This window comes from Tachysurus vachellii, chromosome 11, assembly GCF_030014155.1.
Source record: "Tachysurus vachellii isolate PV-2020 chromosome 11, HZAU_Pvac_v1, whole genome shotgun sequence".
Lineage (NCBI taxonomy): Eukaryota > Metazoa > Chordata > Actinopteri > Siluriformes > Bagridae > Tachysurus > Tachysurus vachellii.
In genome coordinates this window covers 17,853,734-17,878,957 of record NC_083470.1, presented here as the reverse complement: position 1 = coordinate 17,878,957, position 25,224 = coordinate 17,853,734, and the positions used below count along the sequence as shown (strand labels likewise).

Sequence of the window (25,224 nt, the reverse complement as noted above, 5' to 3'; positions counted from 1 at the left end):
TGTTTTAGCCAACTTTTTTTTACATTTATTATTAAAAAAAACATATAGCTATAAAATTGTCAGAGACTTACAGGCCCTTAGGCTAGGATGCAATTGATTAGGGTCCCAGTTATAGTAACGTGCATTCATAGAAAGAAAGGCTTAGCTTTTTGTTATCCAGAAGTTAAACATAATGTTTAATTTTCATTTTCCAAGCACCATCTAACTGCACCATCTAATTACACCATGCTTCCACAGCACAGTGCTAAGTACTTAGAACTGAGTAAACAATATGAGCTTTCACCCTTGGCCAGTGTTCAAGTGCAGTTGTACAAAATTGTGGAATGATACTGGAAAGTAACATAAACGGATCCCATAATGCCACTTATTACATAGTTTTACCTTATACAATGGTGGGGTTTTTTTTGGGTAGAGATTAATCCTTGTCATAAAGCCTTAAGACTATAATCACAAATCTTTAGAATACTTGTTAACCAGTGCCCAGAAAACTGCCCCATAGTGATTTATTAATATATCTGCATTTACATCAATAATGTCACTTAAATATTATTTTCGCTTTATATATACATTGGTCAACATGATTACTGAGATAAAACAAACTTGAGAAAAAAGATTCTCTTCAAACCTAAGTTCAGCACCCATACCACCTGAAGTATATAAAAAAGATTTGCCTGATGTCTAATTATTAGTGATTTACTTCCTTTTTAACCAAAGATGGTTATCCAGGTTCAAATCAAGTACTTATTAGAGTGGGTATCTATCTGTACAGAATCTCATGGAAAATCTGTGGGGTAAGATTTTTGTAAAGGAAATCCCAATCAATAAAAATAAATGAATATATATATATATATATATATATATATATATATATATATATATATATATATATATATATATATATATATATAAAAGACAATAACCAATGTGTCTTTTTGTCTGTTTGTTCTGTGCATAGCTCCAATTTTAAAAAGAAAGATACTTCTAAATGTTTTTGTTTGTTTCTTAAGGTTCATACAAGGAAAATGTTTCATTAAAGAAAATAAAATCAAAAATAATAATCGAAAATTGGTTTTGGACTGATTTTACACAGGATAACAGGCATTATCAAATGCTCTTTAAAACATAATATACAATTGTGTTTTTTCTGTGTACATTTTCATGAGTTAGTGTTTAATAATCCAACTCCCAAAGGACTACACTGTTTAGCTCAAACACATATTCCCCTGCTCTCACTACATCTTTAGAAGACCCTGATTAACTGAGTTAGGTTTGTTAGACTTTGCATGACAATACAACTCCAGGAGGTGGAATTAATTCTAAAGGAAAAATTCATGACGGTCCCCATATGTTGTGCTCAAAGGATATTCTACAAATCTACACACGTTCTGCATTTTTTTGACCCACATCCTTTGTTCCTGACATAAACCTGTAATTAAACATTAATTTTAGTATCACTGGAAGGTGATAGGTTAGTGTACATTAACATTCTATTATATAAAGTGCCTACAAGCAACACAAGGCTATTACACACATTCAAGGTAAAAAAAAAAAAAAAAAAAGGAAACATTTCTCAAATTTATAAAAAACAATGAATTCAAAATTAAAATGCTTACAAACAGATTTCATGCATTTTGTTCATTATACCTCTCAAAACTATGAAGTTAAAATCCTCATACATCCAAAAAAGTCTCTTTTTTTGTTTTACACCATGTTTTTTTGTTTGTTTGTTTTTTTACAGGAAGTACAGAAAATAAAAGTATTATCTTCCGAATATTTGTAATGTACATATTGCATGTCCCTATTAAAGGAAAAAAATCTTAAGATCAGGAGGCAATACGAAGAAGACAATATTAAAATGTTAAATTCAAAGTTGCTCCTAAGTTGCATCTTAAAGATTCTAAAATGACACTTGATTCAGTGATTAAGTGAATGTAGATTTGGTTTGGTGAAAGTTATCATGCTTAAATTCTTGTATCAGATTTACCATGTTTTCCAGCTATGTTTTCAGCTATCATTAGTTGGTCAGATACCTTGTGTTCTTAATATATGTCAATTTTCCGTGGCAATTTCCTGGGCCCCATTCTTTATAGATTGTTTATAATAAGCCATGCTTTTCTAAAATAAGTATATATCATTTCAAAATTCACATTTGATGTCAAAGTTCACGTGAGTTCATAAAGACAAGGGCAATTTTTTTTTTAATAGTGAAAATCTCATGCTGTCTCACTTAGTATAAGTCAGCAAACTGGCAAAGAATGCTGCTGTAGAAATGACAAAAGCGAGAGCTTTAGGGCTATATAAATATGCAAATCACATTACTTGGTGATGTGCTTATGAGGAGTATATGGTTAGGGAAAAAAGGTTCCATAAATCTTGCCCCTGAAAGTGTGCTGTGCTTTGTCCCTCTGGTGGAGCCAGTCCCATTCCTAGCTTGAAACTATAGCTTATCATAAAAGTTAGCACATAGTACATTGCTATCTATCTATTAAGATAAGGCTAGGCTTAAGTTTAGAGCTGGGTAAGCATATCACAACAAATTTAAACATCTATAACAAAGGACTGTTTTGCATCCATATGCCTTGAAGCACCTGATCAGAAAAGAATTCTAGAGAAAGTTAGAGATTGTGTCTTTAGAAACTAGGGCCATCTAATATCTAGCCAAACACTAAAGACACCTTTTTTGTTCTAAGAGTCTAAAACAATTAGAATCTGTAAACCATAAATACTGCTTTTGTGCAATGGCAGAAATGAAAAAAAAACAACAACAACAAAAAAAAAACCAACATACAAGACCTACTCAAGACATGGAACAAGAGCTGGGTTAGGGTAAGCATCTAAAAAAGTTTAGACATCTATAGCTCAAGTTCTTTTTTTGCATCCACATCCCATAGAATCAAACAAATTGTTCTAAATGCCAAATAAAAAGAAGCAGACAAAATAATATTGACAAACATTACTGCGCTACTGAGACAAACAATTGTTCAGCTTCATGTTTTTTTTTTTTTTTTCGTCTTTGATTTTTTAGATGAATTTATTTGAAATAAATGTGTACCTGATAATTCAATTGCAGTAGCACAAGAACGTGTATATCCTGACATAATGATTGGACAAATCTTAATTAAGTGGTAAAGGTAATATGAACAAATAAATTCAGTATTAATACATAGTGTTTATATCAACAATGTTCAATTGTGGGGTGATGCTATTATCATCTTTAAGTTAGCACAGTAATTATCATTGACTAGCAAACTAAATAAAAAATACTTTTGCTACGAATAATTACAACTTAACTGAATAACTACTGCATACCTCCTGCTGATCCACTCATTAAAGAGAGAAGCGAAATAGTTCAGAACTCTTTTCATTTAAGCAAACACTGGGCCTCATTTATCAATCTGGATGCAAACATTTCACTTGTAAATTGTTTGAAAGTGTATTGACACTAGTAAAGTGGTATCAATGAAAGTCCAGTTTGGAAAAACATTTGAGTTTGTGCAAGGAGACTTATGTGAACCTTGATTGAGTTGCATTAAGTTTTTTGATCGATTATGCCGAGCAGTTTGAATAAGCAATTTATTTCAATTACACAAAATTCTGTGAAAATCAGTTTTTTTATATTAACTCAAAACTAGAAATCAATTTCAAATAAGATAAGCCATTCAAGCCAAACAAAAGTAATGGCACCCTAAAAGAAATAGAAACAGTTAAGTGTGTGTCTATAGAAGGCACTGCATTGGCTGAGCTGCATTATTGGCAAGAGGTGCTCTTTCCACATTTGGTTGTTTTGTCACTCAGTTCTGACTCTGCCTTTTTATGAAGTTTTTTTAATTCATGGGTAATTGGCATTGATCATGTGAACATAAAATACATAAAAATAGTAAAAAATAAAATAAGTGTTACCAAAAAATTTGTAAATCTGACAGGATTTTTTAGTTTGGCATATGAGAACTTTTACACACAGCTTTTGTAAATAATTGATAAATGAGGCTCAACGTCTGTAAAACAAGAGATAGTGAGGGATATATTTTAAAGACTTAGAAATAGATGCTAAATTGATTATATTTATAGTGTTTATATGTGTTGGGCTAATAAGCACTGATGTTTCTAGCTAACAAAGGTGTCTTCTGCATAGAATTGTTTTTTTTTTTTTTTTGTTTTTTTTTGTTCTATAAGAACAAAATGTAATATTTACTTTGCTTGTTCTCGCCTGCTTAATTTCAAGAATTAATTCCTGTTCCCACATTAATTCCAGTTCCCACACCAATCCCACAGGGTAAAATTAAATTGCCATAGAATCTTGGTGGGTGAAAAGAAGCCATAATTAGGAACAGATATGTATAGGGTAGGGGATGTAGATATGAGGGTGACAGTATGTTATTATAAAGCCTCCGGATAATAAGAGTCAGCACCTTTCATAATCATTATTTATGGAAAAGTGTGTAGCCCTATTTTTGTTGAATACATAAATGAGTTCAAGTATAATAGGTATATGTAAGTACAACTACAAGTAAGACTGTAATTTACTTCAAGCTTTATGAGTATATGTTGGAGATGATTAGTAATTGAAAGGAACACCTGTAACCTTGAACTTGCTTTAGGTAACCATATTTAAAAAAATGTCAGGGAAATTTTAAATTATTACAAATTCTAATTGATATGAGATTCATTTACAAAGAATGGGGCCCTGGTCTTTGGAATCTCATTGACATCAAGTCACGCTTGTACAAGTATGTTCTTAAAGTGGCTAATATTTGCTTGTTTCATTAATCAATTGAATCTGCATCACCAGTTTGTTACAGGCCCTAATATAGGCAATTTCCTGGTGTTTGTGTATGTTTGGTGTATCAGGTGTTTAAGTGATACTACAAATGAGGAAGTGTGCTGGTAGATGTTTTGGTGAACATATATACAATATTTACAAATGCACAGGGTTGGGGGTTTTTGTATGCACGTTTGTTAGTTCGGAGGACCCTGACCCCAGCCTCCTGCACTTGGGGGGCGACTTGGTTCTCCACTCCCCGATTGGTCAAGCTCAGCACTGTCGCAATCTGAATCTTCACACAATGCTCGGGTCTGGCAAGGGGACACAAAGATACAGTTTTAGATGATTTAAAACTATCTGCACTGTGCATTTCTTTTCAATAATGATAGTGTTTTGGAAAACAAGCCCAAATATTAAAGGATAAGGGAAAAAAGAAGGTCTTTTTTAGCTAGTAATGATTTGGTTTGATTAGGTTGTTTAATCATGGCATGTTTACAAATGTTACGAATACTGTATAAATAATAATATATAAGTGAATATACTTGATATAATTGAAAGTACTATAAAATGAATATTATAAATAATCATATAAATTTCCATGTCAGTATTTCCAGGACTCATTATAACATAGCAGGACAGTCAGCATTATAATATTTAGTAGTCCACTTATGTTAAAAAAAAAAACAAACAAAAAAACACGTGTTTCCTAATATTATGAAATAATTTACAAAATGTAGTAAAATTAATTAATGAATTAATTGTCTCCAGAGATCTATATTTTACTTTTCATATGATTTCATGTTAAACTGATCATTCAATTAATTCATAGTAGACTACGTTTATTGCCATCTTTCATATTTTCATATACACACATTATTATTATTATTATTATTATTATTATTATTATTATTATTATTATTATTATTATTGTTGTTATTAAATTAATTAAATTATCAATTTTGCTGCTGTTCCTGGTGGTCCAGCAGGAGGATCCCATGCTCTTGCCAGTGCACTGATTACTGGCAGGGAATCAGTGCTGGTCCCAAGCTGGATAAAATGGGAGGGGTACATCAGGAAGGCCATCTGGCATAAAACCTGTGGCAAGTCAGATATGTGGATCGGATATATGTGAACGGTTCTTTAAAAGGTTTTTGTCAGTTGTTGTCTTTGACAAAACTTATTGTGTGGTGCCTTCAGTATGGTACTGCACAAATTATCCATCACTATAGGGAAAACTGATCATTTAAAATAAGAGACATTGTTGTTTATCATTTCTAACTAGATATTGAATATAAACAAAATGCAAAAGCACAGTTAAACACACTCATGGCCATAATAAAAAGTTGTATACTCTACAGTGAGGAACATGCTTAGTGATGCAACAAAGATAACAGCTTCAGAATTGGATATCAGGAAACAATAGAAACAGAAACAACAAACCAAAAGACAACAAAAAAGACACGACCAAAGACAAGGTGTGAGGAAACGGGCTGACTTAACAGATAACATTTCAAGCCCAAATGCAGGGATAACATAAAAGGGGGTTTGTTAGGAAAAAATAACAAAGGGCTAGAAACAGAAACAACAAAACACAGGAACACAGAAGCAGGAACACAAACACAAATACTTAGCGAAAAACAGAAGCAAGACAACCGGTATAAATAGGGGTGACAATCATTAAAACACAAGGAACAAGTGTGCAGAGGCGGGACCAGATAAGCAAAGGGCAGAGCTAACACACATGATACAAAAAACCAAAACTAAGACACATGGCACAGATAAACAAACTGCAACAATGTCCCCCTAGTGTCCAAACAGGAAAAAGGCCAGGCCAAGTCCTGACACAAGGAACAAGAGACAAGGACTCAGCAAACAGGCACAGGACAACAGGATTAAATAGGACAACAGGAAATCATAGAAACACAAGGAACAGGTGTGCAGAGGCAGGAACGGATTAAGGATAGGACGGGGCTAACACATGTAAACAGAAAACTGGACTTTTCATGCTTAGACCCAGCCTGACAGTTTGTGGTAGAGGTGGATGCCTAGGATCTTGGTGTCGGAGCCATTCTGTCACAAAGAGACCCCAAGGACAGTCGTCTCCAGCAGTGCTTCTGGTGGGCATTATTTAAGAAGGATGTCCAGGACTTCGTGTCAGCCTTCATGGTCTGCGCTCAGCAGAAAACACCCAGTAGACACCCAGGGGCCCTCCAGCTGGCTTTCTCTGTCCTATCTCTGTGCCCAGAATTTGTTACAGGCCCCCGGTTTACCGCTAACATTTGGAGAGAGTTTTGCCAGCTCCTAAGGATCAGAATCAGCTTTTCATCAGGGTTCCATCCTCGTTCTAAAGGACAAACTGAATGGCTGAATCAGGAACTAGAGATTGGGCTTCATATCCTGTGTCCTGAGGAACGTGCATCCTGGTCCTCCAACCTTGTGTGAATAGAATTTACCCTATTCTCTGCCATCATCTGCCACAGGTGTCTCTTCCTTCCAGGCTGCCTATGGTTACCAGCCTCTGCTGTTCTCTAACCAGGAACTGGAGGCTTTTGCCAGAATCCTGCGTATTCACCCTACCTTCCATGTCTCCAGACTTAAACCTGTTCAAGCCTGCTCACTGCCTGCTCTATGATACATTTGCCTAGTTTGACCCTGCCTGTTTTTCTAGTTTCTGTTTCCTGTGTGCCCTGTACTGCTCTGTTTTTGGTTTTAGATTTTTGTACTGTTTATCACCATTTTCTGCCTAACCTATATTGATCTGTTTGCCCTTTATTGGATTACTGGACTGCCTATGACTTTGGTTTCTGCCTGCTCTACATTGCCCTGTTTGCGTTTTTTAGATTACCGGACTGTTTCTGACTTTTTTGATGTCTGCCCAGCATTGCCCTGTTTGCCTGTGTTTTGGATTATTGGACTGTATGCAATATCGAACTGTGCCTCCCCTGTTTTAAGACAGCTCACATTAAAGACTTTTAATTTTAAATTTGATCTATGTATTGCTTTTGGGTCCTCGCATGACATCCCTGACAACATGCTGGATTTTAGGCATTTTAACTAGGAACAAGAAACACTTACAGTAGGTGTGTAACAGATTAAGTGATTAGTGAGGGAAAGGGTTTTCCTAAATTTAAAAGTGAATGATTATGACATCATAAAGCACCCATAATTGCATATATTTCGTCTTGAAAATATTTATATTTTGTGTGTGGAGCTAGAATTTTCACCTCCAAAATGTTTTGTTCCAGATCAAAGTTTGCTCTCTCCTGTTCAAGAGCAGCAGCCTCCCTCTCTGAGACTGCAGGGTCTGTGATGTCAGCGGGGATCTCAGAGCCCTGTGAGATGAGGTCATCACTCCGATCGTCCAGGCGCTCATCTGTATTAGTGCTGACCACATCTGGTGTGCCGCTGTGAGAGTGGTCAGTGGTATGGCCTTCCTCTCCATCCGAGACAGACAAATTCTCTGAGCTGAAGGTGGATACCGACTGGCACTTAGATATACTAGTTGGCCGTCTGAAGATAAGGCAGACATGTCAGGAAACTGGTCGTTAAAAATCATCTGATATAAGAATGTTAAGATAATGATACTTTTTGCTGTGGATTAGGTGATTTTATTACTGACAACAACTTAAAACCTTTTGTGTTTTGTTTAATTTCTTTAGAAAACATGAAAATAATTACTTTTTGAAAATAAAAGCTGCATTACAGCTATCACATAATTATCAATTTTTTTGTGAAAAACAATGTAGCTTCAGAGTAACAAGGTGAGAAACAGTGATCATTTACAAGGAACTTTTACAATTTACATTCATCAATTATTCTTTAAAATGGTCCAACTAGCTTACTTACAGTAGGTCCTGCATATTTATCACAAATGTAACTCCTTTATAAAACCTCTAATTCTACATTTACACATACAGTGACTCAAAGTGACAAAGCAACAGGAGATCATATATTTTCAATGAAAGCTGGCAACATGAGTGACATTAACCAACTTGATATGGGTATGTCCAGCAATGCAACAAAATTGAGACTAAGGTTAACTTTTTCCAAATATCGAGTTACTAACAATAAGACTGAAGACAATAGCACACACATGATCGGTGACAAAGTGCATGCACTGCTTCTCCTTTATCTCTTATGAAATGATATATGTACTGTATACAGTCTTGAATTTTATATACAAACACTTTTCCTTTAGTATGTTACAATTTAAAGGAAAGAAAGCAATTTTAACACATGGAATGCTAGTTATTAACATTATTAACATTTTTATCGGCTAAATATTATTAACTATGGCAACACAGCATTACTGTTTTCATTTACAAAGCTTTAAACATGCTTTCACTTACCGTCTCCTTGGTAGTTCCACTTCACTATCTACTTCTCCCTCCTCTTCCTCTGAAGACACACCACGGCGCTGTGTGACACAATGTAAACAGTCTTGCATTTACTTCTTTATAATTCAGCTGATTACACATTAACCTTTAGTTATGCAAATGTGAGAAAGAGTTAGAAGTAGTGACACACCTGCTTGCGTGTAATAGCTGCTCTGTAAAGTATAGCTGATGGAGTCAAATGACTGCCACTAGCTCCCCTCGGCAATCGAACTGCCCCAGTTCCATCCTCTCTTTCCTCCCCCAGAGAGTGTCCCCGTCCCACAACCACACCTCTTGCGCAGCAGGGTGAATCGGGACTGCTCGAGAAAGGGAGCGACGCAGCATCCTCGCTTGCTGTGTCGCTTCGTGGCGGAGTTTCATCCAATCCCACAGCAGCTTCAGCCACGCCTCGGACTCCGCTAACAAGCCCTTCACACACACTCAGACTTCCAGCCCCACCACTGGCTCCGCCCTCAGCTCCATGGGTGGAGCAAAGCAGGTCTGGGCTGGAGGAAGACAGTTTAAGTGGGGGGGCTTCCAGCTGGCTTCCTCTTGAAGCAGTTCCCACTGTTTGTTCGGTAGCTGGAGCACCACTGGGTGGTGCAGTGCTCAGTGTGGGTGTTTCTCTCTCTCTGGTGGAGGTACCGGTGGAGTGCTTGGGCCCCGAGAGATCACCACTGCTTCCTCGGCCCCCCCTGCGATGCCGCGTTTTAACCCTCCGGGCACGACTTGGTGAAGTAGAGGTCCGGTTAGCACAAGAAGGAACCGTAACTTGCACCACACCAGGGTCCATTTTAGGGAGGATGACCTCTGATCTTAGGAGGTCAGGTCTGTTTATGGAAAAATAAGAAGATTTACACAAATAGCCATTACAATTTTGTTATGCAATCGGTCACTAACTAAAGTCCAACCTTGGAGGATAAGACACACCATATTGCTTTAATTGACCTGTTAGAAGTATGTGTTTAGCACTTTTTTAAATTTCATTCCTGCATAAAGTTTGACCACTCCTTCCTGCTCCATAATCCAGGGAAAAAGAACAACTACATTTGCTCACCTGTAATATTAAACCATTCATGCCATTATGATCTTAAGCACTAAGCCATGCTAAACCTATCATGATCCAGAGAAGCATTTAAATGAATTAAGATCTATAAACCTGCTTGTCATGAACAGCTTGGACCTTTTCCCTGTCTGAACACTAGGGGGACATTTTGTCCCATGCCATGTACTTTGTTTTTGTTCACAAGTGTTAGCTCCGCCCCATCCTTATCTGTTCCCGCCTCTGCACACCTGTCCCTTGTATTTTCATAATTGCCTTATTTGTACCAGTTGTCTTGTGTGTGTTTTTTCTGATTCCTTGTGTTTCTGTGTTTGTGTTTTCTTTGGTTTGATGTTATGTCTTCTGGTTTTCTTTTTTCTTATCTCAGTTCCTTTTTTTGTCTTTCCCAGTGTTTTCTTTCAATGTGTTTTTCTTATTAAACCCCCTTTTTAGGTTATCCCTGCATTTGGGTCTAATTCCACTCTGTGGCAACACCTTTTTCTCGCACTGCTTTGTGACAATGCCTAATTTTAAATGTGCTATACAAATAAAACTAAATTCAGCTAAGATTAGACACACACAGGTCAGAATGTCTTGAACAATATTTTCATGTTTTTTTTTTTTTTTGAGAAACTGAGGCAATTATTTTATATCATATGAGAAACAAATTTATTCATAAATTGTAATAGTCTGTACACAAGAAATCTGTCAGAATGTATCTAGATTCCTACAAGATCCCCAGATTACTTCAATTTTATATATGGATTATGGTGTCAAGTTTAAAATAACTTATTTATGTCAATTGGGCACATTTCGTGAAACCCAGGAATTTTATAACAATGTCATTAAATCAAACACTTAAATATGAAACATATAAATATGGAAAAAAGGTTGCACACATTCTATATCCATTTAAATAAATTCTATATTAAATAAACATTAATAAAGAAAACAAGATAGCACAAATCTAGACATTAGGCAAAAGCCATATGTATGTTGACATGCTGCATTGACTGAGCTTGCATTAGGGTGCTGGAAAATTTAACTTTTAGGAGGGAACACGTCTGCCCTTTTTTCAGAGGGTTGAGGCCCCAAGAAGGTGTTGTTTACAGTGATTTCAGAATAGCTATGAGGCATTGTTAGGCACTGTAAAACAAAAAAAATTAATGTTTCTTTGCTAATTCTATTTGTATAGTAATAGTATAATAGAATTCTGTAGAATAATAATTGTTCTTCAATCAAGCAATGTAGATCTTCATGTACATTTAGCAAAATTGCTGCCAAGCAACACAGATGCAGCAAAACACTAATTATAAACAGTTTATACTTAATTATAATAGACTCTATAACCATTATTGAGAGAGGAAAAGCTTCATCATATGTCTCATTGCCACATTTGACCATGTAACAGAATGGGTACTAGCAAAAACAAGTGCTCTGGTTTATTATTGTATGTTAAGGTGCTTGAGAAATTGTATCAAATCTCAGTAATTGGAAATTTATCAAATCTCTTTCAATCACTCATCCACACTTTGCCTGCCCAATAAAGCACATTTTAAAACAAAAATGAATATTTTAAAACAATTTATTTCACCTAGTAACGCTGATGTGTGTTTATAGAGTAATTTATGACTTTTTTGATCATGGCTCAGCTAATCACAAACAAGATTGGCTCCCTCTCACTTAATTCAAGCTAATGTACATGTTTTGAAATGTGTCTTCATATTTTGGATAATTATAATGATAATGATAATGATAATTTTAATGATATAACCTGAGTATAAATATATTAAATTTGCCTATGAGAAATTCCTTTTCTTTTGCCACTTTATGTGGTTTTGTGAACATTACTATATGTTATTCAGTTTTGCCATGAAATGAAATGGCAGTAAAAAGCTCCAATGCCAGTATTGCTGCACTCCATGTGGGTTATTCTGGCCTAACCAGATATATACAAGATTAATCCAGGGCTAAGTTCACTTCTTCAAGTTAGAAACTTCTATTACTATTAAAAACACAAATCTCAAAGACACATAAAAGTACAACATATCTCAAGAGAGCAAAGACATCCTTCTACACCCACCTCTTGCCATGTGAAGGAAGCTTTTGGGGTACGTTCCTCTTCTTAATGAGTTTGTCTACTGTGTTTGAAGGATGGTGTTTGAACAGTCCAGGATATTTCTTATCCAGGCACTGCTCCCTTCTGTAAATACAATTGTGAATTTTTATGTGCTGGGAGAAAATGCTTAAACCATAATGCTTATGCCAGCATATTTATCACATAAGATTTTTTTTCTCAGAAACCACCATGAAGACTGACATTTGAGTCAGAAATGTACCAGATTTGGATACGAAACATTTTCATGTTAAGGTACTGTGCCATATGCTCAGGTTTTTTTTTTCTTTAGCTATTATGACGTAAAATTCCATTGCAGGGCAAAATTGCACACACTAACACACCCATTTACACACTAGAGATAATTTAGAGATCCCAATCAGCCTAGAACTCATGTCCTTAAACTGGGGGATAAAACTGGAGTACCAGTACCAGAGAAATCACCAAAAGAACATGCATACTCACTATGCAAATAGGGCAGAGGCAAAAGTATTAAACACTAAGACACTGTTCTCCTGATACCATCCCCACCCGTACATAATCATGCATATCTAGTTGACTAATTATTTAATATATTAGATAATATATACATTACATATTATATATACTGTATATATTAGAAATGATATATATTTCATGATGTATAGTCATGATGTACTTAATATAGAAATAAATAAAAAAGTGTGTATGTGTTTTTTTTTTTACCTAAGCAGTTCTTTTTCTTTCAGCTCTAGCTGTAGCATGACAGCACTCAGTTCCATATAAAGGTTGTTGGCTCTTTCCAGCTTCCTCTCATAATGCTCTCTGATGTCAAGGGCATGTCTGTTTTGAAACACATTTAAAATTCTGCTTTGAGGTTTTCTTCAATATGTCAGCTTTATTTTTTAAAAATATATAAATAAATAGCTCATAGTTCTGTTTATTTAAAAAATTGGAGTATTGGAAAAAAGCCGCTAATATAAGCTATTTCTCAGCAATATAGTCGTGGCAAACCTGGAAACTGCAGAAGCCAAAAGGAAGTGCCCATGGACATGAGGAGAACATGAGAAACTCCATACAGACAGCAGCCCAAGTTCACTGTGCCACATATACTATTCACGACTAATAATAGCATTTTCTCAAGTATTCTAAATTGTTTACATGTATTCAGTATATTAGTCTCTTATAAATATGGTGCTAATATTTACACAGAGGGTGCATTCAAATAAATATTCTACACAATTTTGCAGTATTTAGTTCATACTAAAAATAGCAAAAAAAAAGTTCATTTCAAGTACCTGATGAACTTGAAGATGATGCACTTATTCAAATAGAAAAAAAATAAGTGTGGAATGTTGGACACTTCAAGAGGGGCGGGGTTACCAGGTGCTAATGCTGGATGAGAAAAGATTTTCAAGATAGCTGACGACACTCCAGAGGGGAAGACATCTTAAAAATGTCTTTTAAATTAACCAAAGTGATTTATTTTTCATCATTTTGAAAAATTCCCCATTTTCTGATAAAGCTAGCAGCATCACATCCTGTGCATTTGACATAATTTTCCATCAACTGGGAAGCTTATTTATATTTCCACTAAAAAAGTTTAGTGTACCATTTGAGACAATACTACCCTTCTAAAATTCATACACTAGACTGTAGAGTACATTTTGTATAGTGTATGAGCATAGTGTGTCGTAGGCCATTTGGGACCCAGCTAGAGCCTTTCTTCCCTATGACTGGGAAAATGAACAGTGATTAAAAACCAGCACTTCTGATTCCCTGATTCAGCAATAACCATAATATTCTGGCAGTAGTGATAGAATAGAATAGTATTTTTAAATGATGTTTGATGATTGTTGTTGCTATAGCACTGACCTGAGCTCTTCACGGCGACGGTTAATGAGCTCCTCGTCTAGCCGGTGTAGACATGTTCCCTCAGACTTGATCTTCTCAAAATGCTGTTTGACCTCCTCACGCCATTCAGCCTACACCCACCAAACGCACAAGCACACACATATACAGCCATGTATACAATAAAGCAGAAACACAGAAAGGCTTGAACATATGTATTTTTTATTGCTATTGATACAGCCACATTTATGTCTGCATGTTTGCATGGGTGTGTTACCTGTGATTTGAAGTAGGTCTCCTGTGGTGTGGATAGCACATCGGCTGAGGCAATGTCCAGGTGCAGCAGAATCTGTCTGAATGATGGCCTATTTCTGGGCTTGCAATTCCTGCGCATACACCACCATTAACACAGACTTAACTTAGCTACTTTGATTTTAATTTACACTCTTATTACTGGATCAGTGTTTAATTGTGTCAAGTGTGGCTAGGGTTTAGAGCTTTTACTTTATGTGAACACTGACAGCTAGCTTTATGATGTCATGCCTATGATGCACTGTTAACACTCTCACTCACTCACTCACTCACTCACTCATTTTCTAACTCGGGTCACGGGGAGCCTGTGCCTATCTCAGGCGTCATCGGGCATCAAGGCAGGATACACCCTGGACGGAGTGCCAACCCATCGCAGGGCACACACACACTCTCATTCACTCACACAATCACACACTACGGACAATTTTCCAGAGATGCCAATCAACCTACCATGCATGTCTTTGGAGGAAACCGGAGTACCCGGAGGAAACCCCCAACCCTGGAGGTGTGAGGCGAACGTGCTAACCACTAAGCCACCATGCCCCCCGCACTGTTAACAATGCTGCAAAAATGAACTTTTATTTGTTTAATTGTGGTGCTTTATTGTTCTTTAGGCTAAAACATTAGATCCAAGTTCCCTATAGAGCTCCACCAACAAAAATAATAAAAATAATGAAAAAAGTTCCTAAAGAAGCCACAGCTGGGTGGAGCCTTTATATGTTGCCATGCCAATGCACAGAATGACTGATAGCCCACAGTAAGTGTATGTCAAGAACACAGACCACAGATCCAAGTGGTGTGATGCAAACAGTGAAAAGTACTATTGCATTTATTTCTCCATTCACCAATTTCTCCAATCTAATTATTGAACACCATTTCTCCAATATAATTATTGGACCAAACCTGTTGTATTTATGGCTATAGAATAATAATATCTAGAAGTTGGTCATTTTTTGTTTCTGAAATTGAGTTTCACAAGGAGTTTCACAAAGGCTCACCTAATTAGTCCATTCAAATTAGAGAATCACATGATCCAGAATTAGTAAATAAAGTTTATAGGAATTTATTTTTTCCCCCAATTTTAGGACTTTCTTTTCATTACTCTTACCAGCATTGTTTTAAGAGGATCTTAAATCCATCAGGGCAGCTTTCTGGCAGAGGCAGCTGCAAGCTGTTGTTGCCCACTCCCCAGATAATAGCTGAAGAGTCCACATCTTTGTAGGGGATTTCACCTGTGAGCATCTCCCAGAGAACCACCCCAAATGACCTTCAAAAAAGAGTGAAAAGAAGATGAAAAGCACAGAGATGAAAAGCATGGGATATTGTGTGGTGTTGGGTGGTATGTGTGTGTATATATACACCAAGTGACTGTGAGTGTTTAAATACATTAGGACTGTCAATAGATTAAATTTTTTAACAACGATTAATCACACTCTTTATGTGTGATTAATTGTGATTAATCTCGCACTTATAGTGAAATTAAACATGCACTATTTCTTTTGTTTAACATTTCTTGACAACATTTCACAAAATTGCTATATCCCTATAGTTAAATAGGTTATTTAGCTACTTAGCCTATAGCTAAATTGCTGAAAATAGGGTTGTTGCACAATACTCGTCAGTTTGCTAGTAGAAACTGTGATGAGTTTTTCTTTAATATTATATTTTAAACTCAATGAGCTTTGATGGTAGGCCAGTTTTTCGTTACAGTGTATGCACACACACAACTTATCCAGAGTGCCATTTAATTTTCTTTTAAAAGAGAAATTTCCGCTTGTGCCATTGTGGATGCTAAGAGTGATTGATAAACTCCCGACCCCAATATCATCTGCGTGATGCAAATAACATTAATGACACACCTTTGTGTGTTTCACCTTTTTCACCAATTTATTTGCGGTATTTGCACTTTGTATTAATCGCATGCATTACCACGTTAACACTGACAGCCCATTCAGTATCTCACAGATGTGAGTACACCTCTCACAATTTTGTAAGTATTTTATTGTAAATCATTTCATGTGACAACACTGAAGAAATGACACTTTGCACAACGTAAAGTACTGAGTGTACTGTACAGCTTGGATAACAATGTAAATTTGCTGTCCCTTTAAAATAACTCAACACACAGCCATTATTGTCTAAACTGCAGGCCACAAAAGTGAGTACACCCCTAATGAAAATGTCAAAATTGGGCATAATTAGCAATTTTCTCTCCCCGGTGTCATGTGACTCGTTAGTGTTTCAAAGTCTCAAGTGTGAATGGGGAGCAGGTGTGTTAAATTTGGTGTTATCACTCTAACTCTCTCATACTCTCTGGTCACTGGAAGTTCAACAAAAAAAGAATTGTTGCTCTACATAAAGATGGCGTAGGCTATAAGAAGATTACCAAGACCCTGAAACTGAGCTGCAGCAACGTGGCCAAGACCATACAGTGGTTTAATAGGACAGGTTCCACTCAGAACAGGCCTCGCCATGGTCGACCAAAGAAGTTGAGTGCACGTGGTCAGCATCATATCTAGAGGTTGTGTTTGGGAAATAGATGCATGAATGCTGCCGGCATTGCTGCAGAGGTTAAAGGGGTGGTTGTCAGTCTGTCAGTGCTTAGACCATAGTCCACATACTGCATCAAATTGGTCTGCATGGCTGTCATCCCAAAAGGAAGCCTCTTCTAAATATGATGCACAAGAAAGCCCGCAAACACTTTGCTGAAGAAAAGCAGACTAAGGACATGGATTACTGGAACCTTGTCCTGTGGTCGGATAAGACCAAGATAAACGTATTTGGTTCAGATGGTGTCAAACGTGTGTGGCGGCAACCAGGTGAGGAGTACAAAGACAAATGTGTCTTGCCTACAGTCAAGTACGGTGGTGGGAGTGTCATGGTCTGGGGCTGTATGAGTGCTGCTTGCACTGGGGAGCTACAGTTCATTGAGGGAACCATGAATGCCCGAACCCAGACCTACAGCCAAAACAAAAGGTTATGATTTAAAACTTGACGAAGCGCTTCTATTTTAACCGTCGCAGCTTTTGCAGTCTTTACGGTAAAGGTAATGGAAACGCACAGTCCAATCAAGTCTGTGCATTAGTGAAGTAAACACTGCGACTCAACAGTGCAAGACAGATGAGAAAGAATTAGAGTAAAGTTACACATGAAGTAGAAAACAAAGGGAGAGAAACAAACGCGTGAGACGGAGAAAGGGAGAGAAACAGACACGTGAGACAGAGAAAGGGAGAGAAACAGACACGTGAGATGGAGAAAGGGAGAGAAACAGACGAGTAAGACAGAGAAAGGGAGAGAAACAGACGAGTGCAACGGAGACTGATTTCTGTTCACACATCACACTTCACCAGAATGTCTCATATTATGAGGCATTGTGAAATACCATTATGAGACGACAAAAAAAATTTTGAACAAACATATCCACTCTAATCTGAAGACAGCGTTCCCTGAGACAGATTTCCCAGGTCTGAGAGAAGTAGCCCTATACATCCTGACCATGTTTGGCTCTACATACAACTGCGAGGCAGCTTTCTCTACAATGAACATAATCCAAACTAAATATGGTTCCAGGCTCACCAATGAGCACCTCCACATGTGTATGGGAACGGCCCTGACTTCATTCAAGCCCAGGTTTAACATCCTGCCAAGCCAAGCTAGAGCTCAGTTCTCTCACTGAGATATAAAAGGGAAAGTTAAGCACTTTATTTAAACATACATAATTTTCACCTTTTATTTATTTTCTCTTATTTTGAAATGTAGCCTTTTATTTATTTCATGAGAGAACATTATACATATCTACAATCATACATTTGTTCAGTTCTATGTTACGTGACAATAAATATTGTCAAAATGTTTTTGAATTGTACTGAATTTATTTGATTTGACAGTCAGGTACTGATTGCTTGCAGATGTTGATACAACTACTAGGCTACTTAAATATATTTCACACTAACTAGTTAGACATTATGACCTTCCGGACCTTTGCTTCAAGAAATTTTCTCTTACTGGACCTTAGTTGAATACCTCTGCCCTAGAGGGTTAAGACAGTGCTGGAAAATAATGGTGGCCACACAAAATGTTGACACTTTGGGCCCAATTTGGACATTTTCACTTAGGGGTGTACTAAATTTTGTAGCCAGCAGTTTAGAGATTAATGACTGTGTGTTGAGTTATTTTGAGGGGACAGCAAGTTTACACTGTTATACAAGCTGTACACTCACTACTTTACATTGTAGCAAAGTGACAAAAATGCGCACCATATATCCACTTTCTCTGAGACAGGTTCATTTCTTATAACTTCTGGTGCCATCCAAGCCACGGTGCCAGCAAAGGACATTTTTGTGCTCTTATCTCGCAACTCCTTTGACGTGCCAAAATCTGAGATCTTCACTAGGTCATCATGGGTAATCAGCATACTAACAAAAGTGAAAGCAGACAAGATAAAACGTGAGCAAATCTTGTATAGAAGCATGTTTTTTATTGCTGCTGCCTTGTTAAACATGAACATTAAGCTACCTGTACCAGGAAATGTGTCGGTACTTGTCTTCGTGAATAATAAATTACAAACCAATATGCTTGGGGTCTATAAATCAGTGTTTCTACACATCACTACATATTACAATATTAATAACTGTGTGACATAGATTCTGTGTTTTAGACTATTCTGATCCACATTGGACATTTTTGTAAATCGGAATCTTGTGTTTTAGCCACAAACGTGCACTTTTCACTTGATTTCACTGACAGATGCACAGTCTAAACAATGAAAATTGTAGCATTCAGTAGTATTCAGGGACAGATGTGAAATGCATCCCCATACGCACATATATCTATATGTACACACATACACACACACACACACACACACATATATATATACAGTATATATCGTATATATATATATATATATATATATATATATATATATATATATATATATATATATATATATATATATATATATATCGTATGTATATGTCTATACATAAGATAACTGAGACAGAAAATATCCATATGTTATCATATCCTATTTATCCGATTGGGTGGCACTTAAATCAGCCAACAACGCATTCTCTGAATTGTATATGCACAATATGAAAATGCCCTGGGGTAACTAAAGTAATGAATACATATCATACTTGGGTGATTTGAGGTCCCTGTGAATGATCTTGTGCAGGTGGAGGTAGTTCATGCCCCCTGCAATACCCATGGCCCAGTCGACGAGCAGTGATGGTGTGATCTTTCTCCCTGCTCTCAAAACCTCGTACAGCTGCCCCTGTGCACAGTACTCCATGATAATGCAATAACATGGAGCTTGTGTACACACACCCCTAAATACATGAACAAACACACATATGCATAAAAATATACAGGTGTTTGAATAAACCTTACAGTATTTGTAACCATTTATTCATTGACAATGAAATCACAAAATCTTGTGCAGTGACAGCTGTTTACTGTACACAACTGAATTGAAATCCTAAAACTGGGTATGACTGTGCAAAAACCTGTTAGCATGTTTTCTGTAAACTATATACTGTGATGTTTCAAAGACAGACAGTTTATTCTTTGCTAAATGCTGTTTTTATCTTAATTCTCCTTCATTCATGCTACAGAATAAAATACCACATTTTAAAGCTATAGGAAATCATTTTCCAAAAAAACTTCAAATCTTATACAAATGATTTATATGCTGTTAAGGAAAAAAATATATTAGGTAAGAATACTTTTTAATAAAAAAATGGAGAAGGTCTGTAAGTGTGACAAGTGTGATAGTCATTGTCTACAAAAGTTCTCCATGGTCCATGAATTTCAGTGAATTTCCTTATAAAATGATCAAATTGAAAAACTGTGTACCTGAGAAAACAAATGCAAGTCAAAAAAAAGATTTTATTAGATTTGTAACTATTTACTGTCATTTATTTGGAACTTTTTTCTCACTTTTTAAAGCCTCTATACTTCATCTATATTTTGCAGATGTTCCAAGACTTTTGTACACCTGTATAATTTGTGAATAATTGTGTAAAATGTGTATGTAAAAACATTTTATTATGTCCAACAGCCACAAACACATAACACAAGCACTCCATAGCCAAGAACAAAAAACTATACAGCTCTAAGGTTCGAATCATAATTTTGCCAAAACTAACACTATATCTTTCTGTATCTTGATGAGTACAACCCAAAACTGCTCAAAGTCTGTCAAAAGTAAGAATAAACATCAATGGAGTATAGACACCTATAAATATAAAATATGATACAGTACATTTTCTTTGAATGTACAGTAAATAACATCTAACCATCTATTCTGCTTTAATTAATATCATTTAACAAATGATACTATATTGTATATTTTTGCTTTTCATCATTCCCATTTTCAACATTACCCCATAGATGAAATATTTCCAAATATTAAAAAAAATCCCTAAAAGCACAAAACTTTGCAGTCAACACAGCACTGTTCCTTTTCTAAATTTAATGTTTTTCTTGTAACATTGTTTTACATTATCTGTAAATTACAGAAGCAGAAGGACTTGCCACCAACTACATGCTTACAGTTAGATCTACAGTAAGTCAGTAGAAAACGTAAACATACAATGAGAGTCTTTCCACAAGCCATCAGACTTCTCAATAACTGAGCACAATACACACACACACACACAACTGTGGACTGCACTGATCTGCACCAAATACACACTCTTCCAATATTCATCCATATCTACAGCACCACCCATATCAAACTGTTTACATGCTGTTTTGCACACTGTTTTGCTATCTTTCATATGCTGTTTTGCACAATTCATTACAATACCGCATATAATTGCTGCTGTTATATTGTGTTCATTACAGAATTTTTGCACATGTACTATTGAATATATAGTATGTAGACTGGTCGGTGCTGCTTTTGTGTATTGTCTTTTGTGTAATGTCTTATATTGTTTTGTATCATTTGTTTGCACTGTATTTGGTCTTGCACTGTTTGCACCAGGTTGAACAGATACACTTTATGTGGCTAGGACTATGTAGCTCTGTCTTTGTTCTATGTAGCACCATGGTCCTGGAGAAACGTTGTATTATTTCACTATGTACTGCGTACATGGTTGAAATGACAATAAAATCTTCTTGACTTGACTTGACTCGATCTTATGTGTTTACAATCTGACACAATAGAGACAGTGTTTACTTACTTGAATGTGATGATGTTGGGGTGCTTGAGTTTACGGAGGTGTTTGATCTCGGTTTCCTTGATGTCTCTTACTTTCTTCACAGCCACTTCTTCACCATGAATCTTTCCCAGGAACACTGCTCCCTGAGCCCCACTACCCACCCACTGGAGCTCTGAGATCTCCTCAAAGGGCACCTCCCAGGACTCTGAGGAAACCATTTTGGATGCTGGTTTATTACATTTGAACACATAATTACTGGAAACCTTGAGTGAAGCTCAGACTCAGTATGCAAGTGTTTGCATTTACTTTGACATGATATTTTTGCCTATGCAAATATCAATAAGTATCTGCATTAATTTGATGTATTTCTCAATGCACTTTGAGAAACTGATGCATAAATGTAAAGATTTTTCCATTAAAAAAGCCTACTCAAAATAATTCATCCACATAAGTCCATAGTTTCTTATTTAATTTATTAGGTTAATGATTCAGTAGCACAAATGAAACTAAAGCAATGTAGGTTTTCAGTCATGAGTGTCTAAGATTTAAACTTTGATTAGAAATAAGCAATTCACATTTAAAAAATGTGATGTCATTTAAATAACTCACCTTCCTGGCTCTGCTTGTTTTCAGTTGAGTATGCTTTGCCAATCATGGTCCACACTGGCTTCAGGCAACCAAAAAGTCCCTCCAGAAAGCCTCCTCCACCTGCCTGCAGCCTAAAACTCTCTGACTGGTTGCGCATGGCTCCCCCTTCAGCTCCACCTTCGTGCAGCTTCAGCACACTGTTGGAGAACTGTGCAGGGTCATCACTAGGAGTGGGAGTGTTGCCCCGTGTGTGGGTCCCATCCCCGACAGGATCAATGGACAATACATTGCGCAGGACACATTGCGTGGGGGTGAGTTCAGTATCCGGGGTACATGCAGCCACATCAGAGTCTGGCCGGCGAAATGGAGTGTCAGAAATTGGGGTACTGAAACCCGAAAGGGAGGGGGAGGGACACTGCTCATGGACACAAGCCATGGGCAGCCACACTCATCTAAGAAACCCCAAAATTTGGAGCCCTTAATGTTCATACAAAAGGGCTTAAACACTGATGTTTAATGTCAAAATACCTGGAAAAAGAAATGAGACAGTCAGTGGGATGATTTAAAAAAACAATTACTGTTTTTGTCATTTTTTGAAGTTAGATTGCATGATTTTAAATGCTGTCCTGTGTATTCTGCTGTACTATACTTGTCATCAGATGAAAACATTACTCATTTCATTGTACAATTTCCCTGTATACTTGTGAACATTAAGACTTGGAAGCAGAATATTTTGCCCAACATTGTATATGTACACTATATGGCCAAATGTATCTGGACACCTGGTAATTACAACCATTATGTTCGCCTTCTCCAAACTGTTGCCACAAAGGTGGAAGCCTACATTTTTAGGACATTGTATGCAATAGCATCACAATTTCCTTCAATGGAACAAAGGGGCTTAAACTTATTTCAGCATAACAATGTCACTGCACAATGCAAGCCCTACTATAATATGGTTTGCCAAGGCTGATGTGAAAGGTTAAAGTCACCTGCACAGAGCACTGATCTCAACCCCACCGAACACCTTTTGGATGAACTAGAACATTGACTGTATCCCAGAGCTCCTCATACAACATCAGTGCCTGACCTCACTAATACTCTTGTAGCTGAATGAGCACAAATCCCCACAGATATACTCATAAGCTCCCAGTAGAGTGTAGTTTATTATAACAGCAAAGACAACTAAATCTGGAATACACTGTTCAAAATGCACATATGCTGTGATAGTTGATGACTTACAATCTTTTTTTATATAGTGTATATGATTTCATAAGACTTTAAGATTGTTTCATCATAGCATTCCCTATTATGATCAAATAATATCACAAGGATTTATAGGACTGTGTAAGACTGTGTAACAATTCAAGTTAGCAAGTAAGGTAACTCAGAGCTTAATGTTTAAACTACTGTCACTGTGTTGGATCAAGGATCTGATGAATACATAAATGTCAACGGAAATCCAAAATTGTGCAGGAAGCCTACAAGACTGGGCTGATAACAACAACAACAACAACAACAACAATAACAATAATAATAATAATAATAATAATAATAATAATAATAATAATAATAATAATAATAATAATTACATCTAGAATTAAATCTAAAGTCTAAAGCTGTGGCTATATTATCACTATATCATCAATGAAGTATTTTGTATTGATATATACTGTCTATATAATATTTAGAATCATATTCATAACAGTAGTAAGAATGTGACATTAGGTGTAGCTGTGACCCCAGGCTTACAGTTAGTTTAAAAACATTGTTTATAGTGTATGTATTCGTCCAGCTCATTTATTGCTCCATGAAGAATCATCCGTTACATGGTTGTGAATCATTCAGTCTTCTGAACGTTACGGTGTTTCCGTACGATGCTCCAAACCCACGAGTCTACGTAAAACCCGTGCGTACGTCATTCAACGACATGTTGAAATAAGCACCAGTGACAGTAATCTACCAGTGACAGTAACTTGGCAATACTCTTTCATTAGTGCAGCGAACTTAGTGGGTTACAGACATAAACAGTAGCATACACACCTTCATATCACATGATGTGGCCTGTGTGTGCGCGTGTGTGCGCGTGAGTGTTTTGACACTAAATGTTTCCCGCAGCACCAACAACGACGCTGTGATTTCAGCACCACCGCTATCCACTTAACGTCTACGCCAAAACAAAGCCCTAAATAAATCAGCTCGCTTTGGGTAAATAGCAAATTTGCGTTAAACGGTAGGTGGAAAAAACACCTTCAACAGCCACAAGCCTTAATGGCCAACGTGAGATCATTCAGCCATGCGCTCCAGAGCCAGCGCAAAGTGCCGCAATGTCTGTTGAGAACATGCACGCATGCGCGCGCGCACGCACACACACACACACACACACACACACACACACACACACATTTTATCGTTCATTTTCTTAACGTTATCATCGATTTCACAGTCGTGCCTCAACGCGTTACACCGTTCTGTTAAACCGAGTGAAGCACGGAGGAGACGCGGCGCTGTACTGCTAGTTTAGTTTATTCACGAATGAAACATTACCGTTTCTCACGAGCTTGGTGTTGTCGCGTTGTCAAGTGAGGGGTGGGATCAGATTTTTTTCTCTACTCAGATCCCGCATGCAACGTCGTTTCTTTCTCAGTATCTTCTCCACTTGCCTTCTCTCCTTTTTTTCTAAGGAGCCCGCGTAAGTGCAGTCGAGTCAAAATGAGTCCCATCGGGTAAACGGGGCCTCGTCGATCAAGCTGAGAAGAAAAGGGGGAATGAGCTGTCCGGTGCTGAAGCTGACGTCACGCCGCCGTGTCACGCGTCACTCCCGCGAGGGGGCGCAATGACGCTCCAACCAAAATGGTGTCTCAATCCGAGCAACGTTGAAATGGTACCTTAGGGTTGCCAGGTTTCACTTACATTACGCAGTACTATTATTATTCATAACCAGGAGCGTTATTCAGCCCAAACAGACGTTGACACACAAGCTTCAAATCTGGCTATTTAACTAACTTGCAAAATATATTCTAATATGTAAT

General features: G+C 36.9%; 1 protein-coding gene across 1 annotated transcript; it reads right to left on the bottom strand.

The window, feature by feature from the left end:
- Positions 1 to 3,720: 3,720 nt before the first annotated feature.
- map3k12 (mitogen-activated protein kinase kinase kinase 12) lies at positions 3,721 to 24,802 on the bottom strand. The gene is made up of 14 exons (XM_060881569.1): positions 24,740 to 24,802; positions 22,214 to 22,720; positions 21,626 to 21,809; positions 19,577 to 19,768; positions 18,695 to 18,853; positions 15,547 to 15,705; positions 14,404 to 14,512; positions 14,151 to 14,260; positions 13,002 to 13,118; positions 12,264 to 12,383; positions 9,290 to 9,968; positions 9,112 to 9,179; positions 7,987 to 8,272; positions 3,721 to 5,073 (listed from the first exon to the last, which is right to left on the bottom strand). Exons 2-14 carry the CDS (start codon positions 22,626 to 22,628, stop codon positions 4,957 to 4,959), a joined length of 2,715 nt encoding a protein of 904 aa, XP_060737552.1. The 5' UTR covers positions 22,629 to 22,720; positions 24,740 to 24,802; the 3' UTR covers positions 3,721 to 4,956.
- Between the last annotated feature and the right edge of the window lie 422 nt (positions 24,803 to 25,224).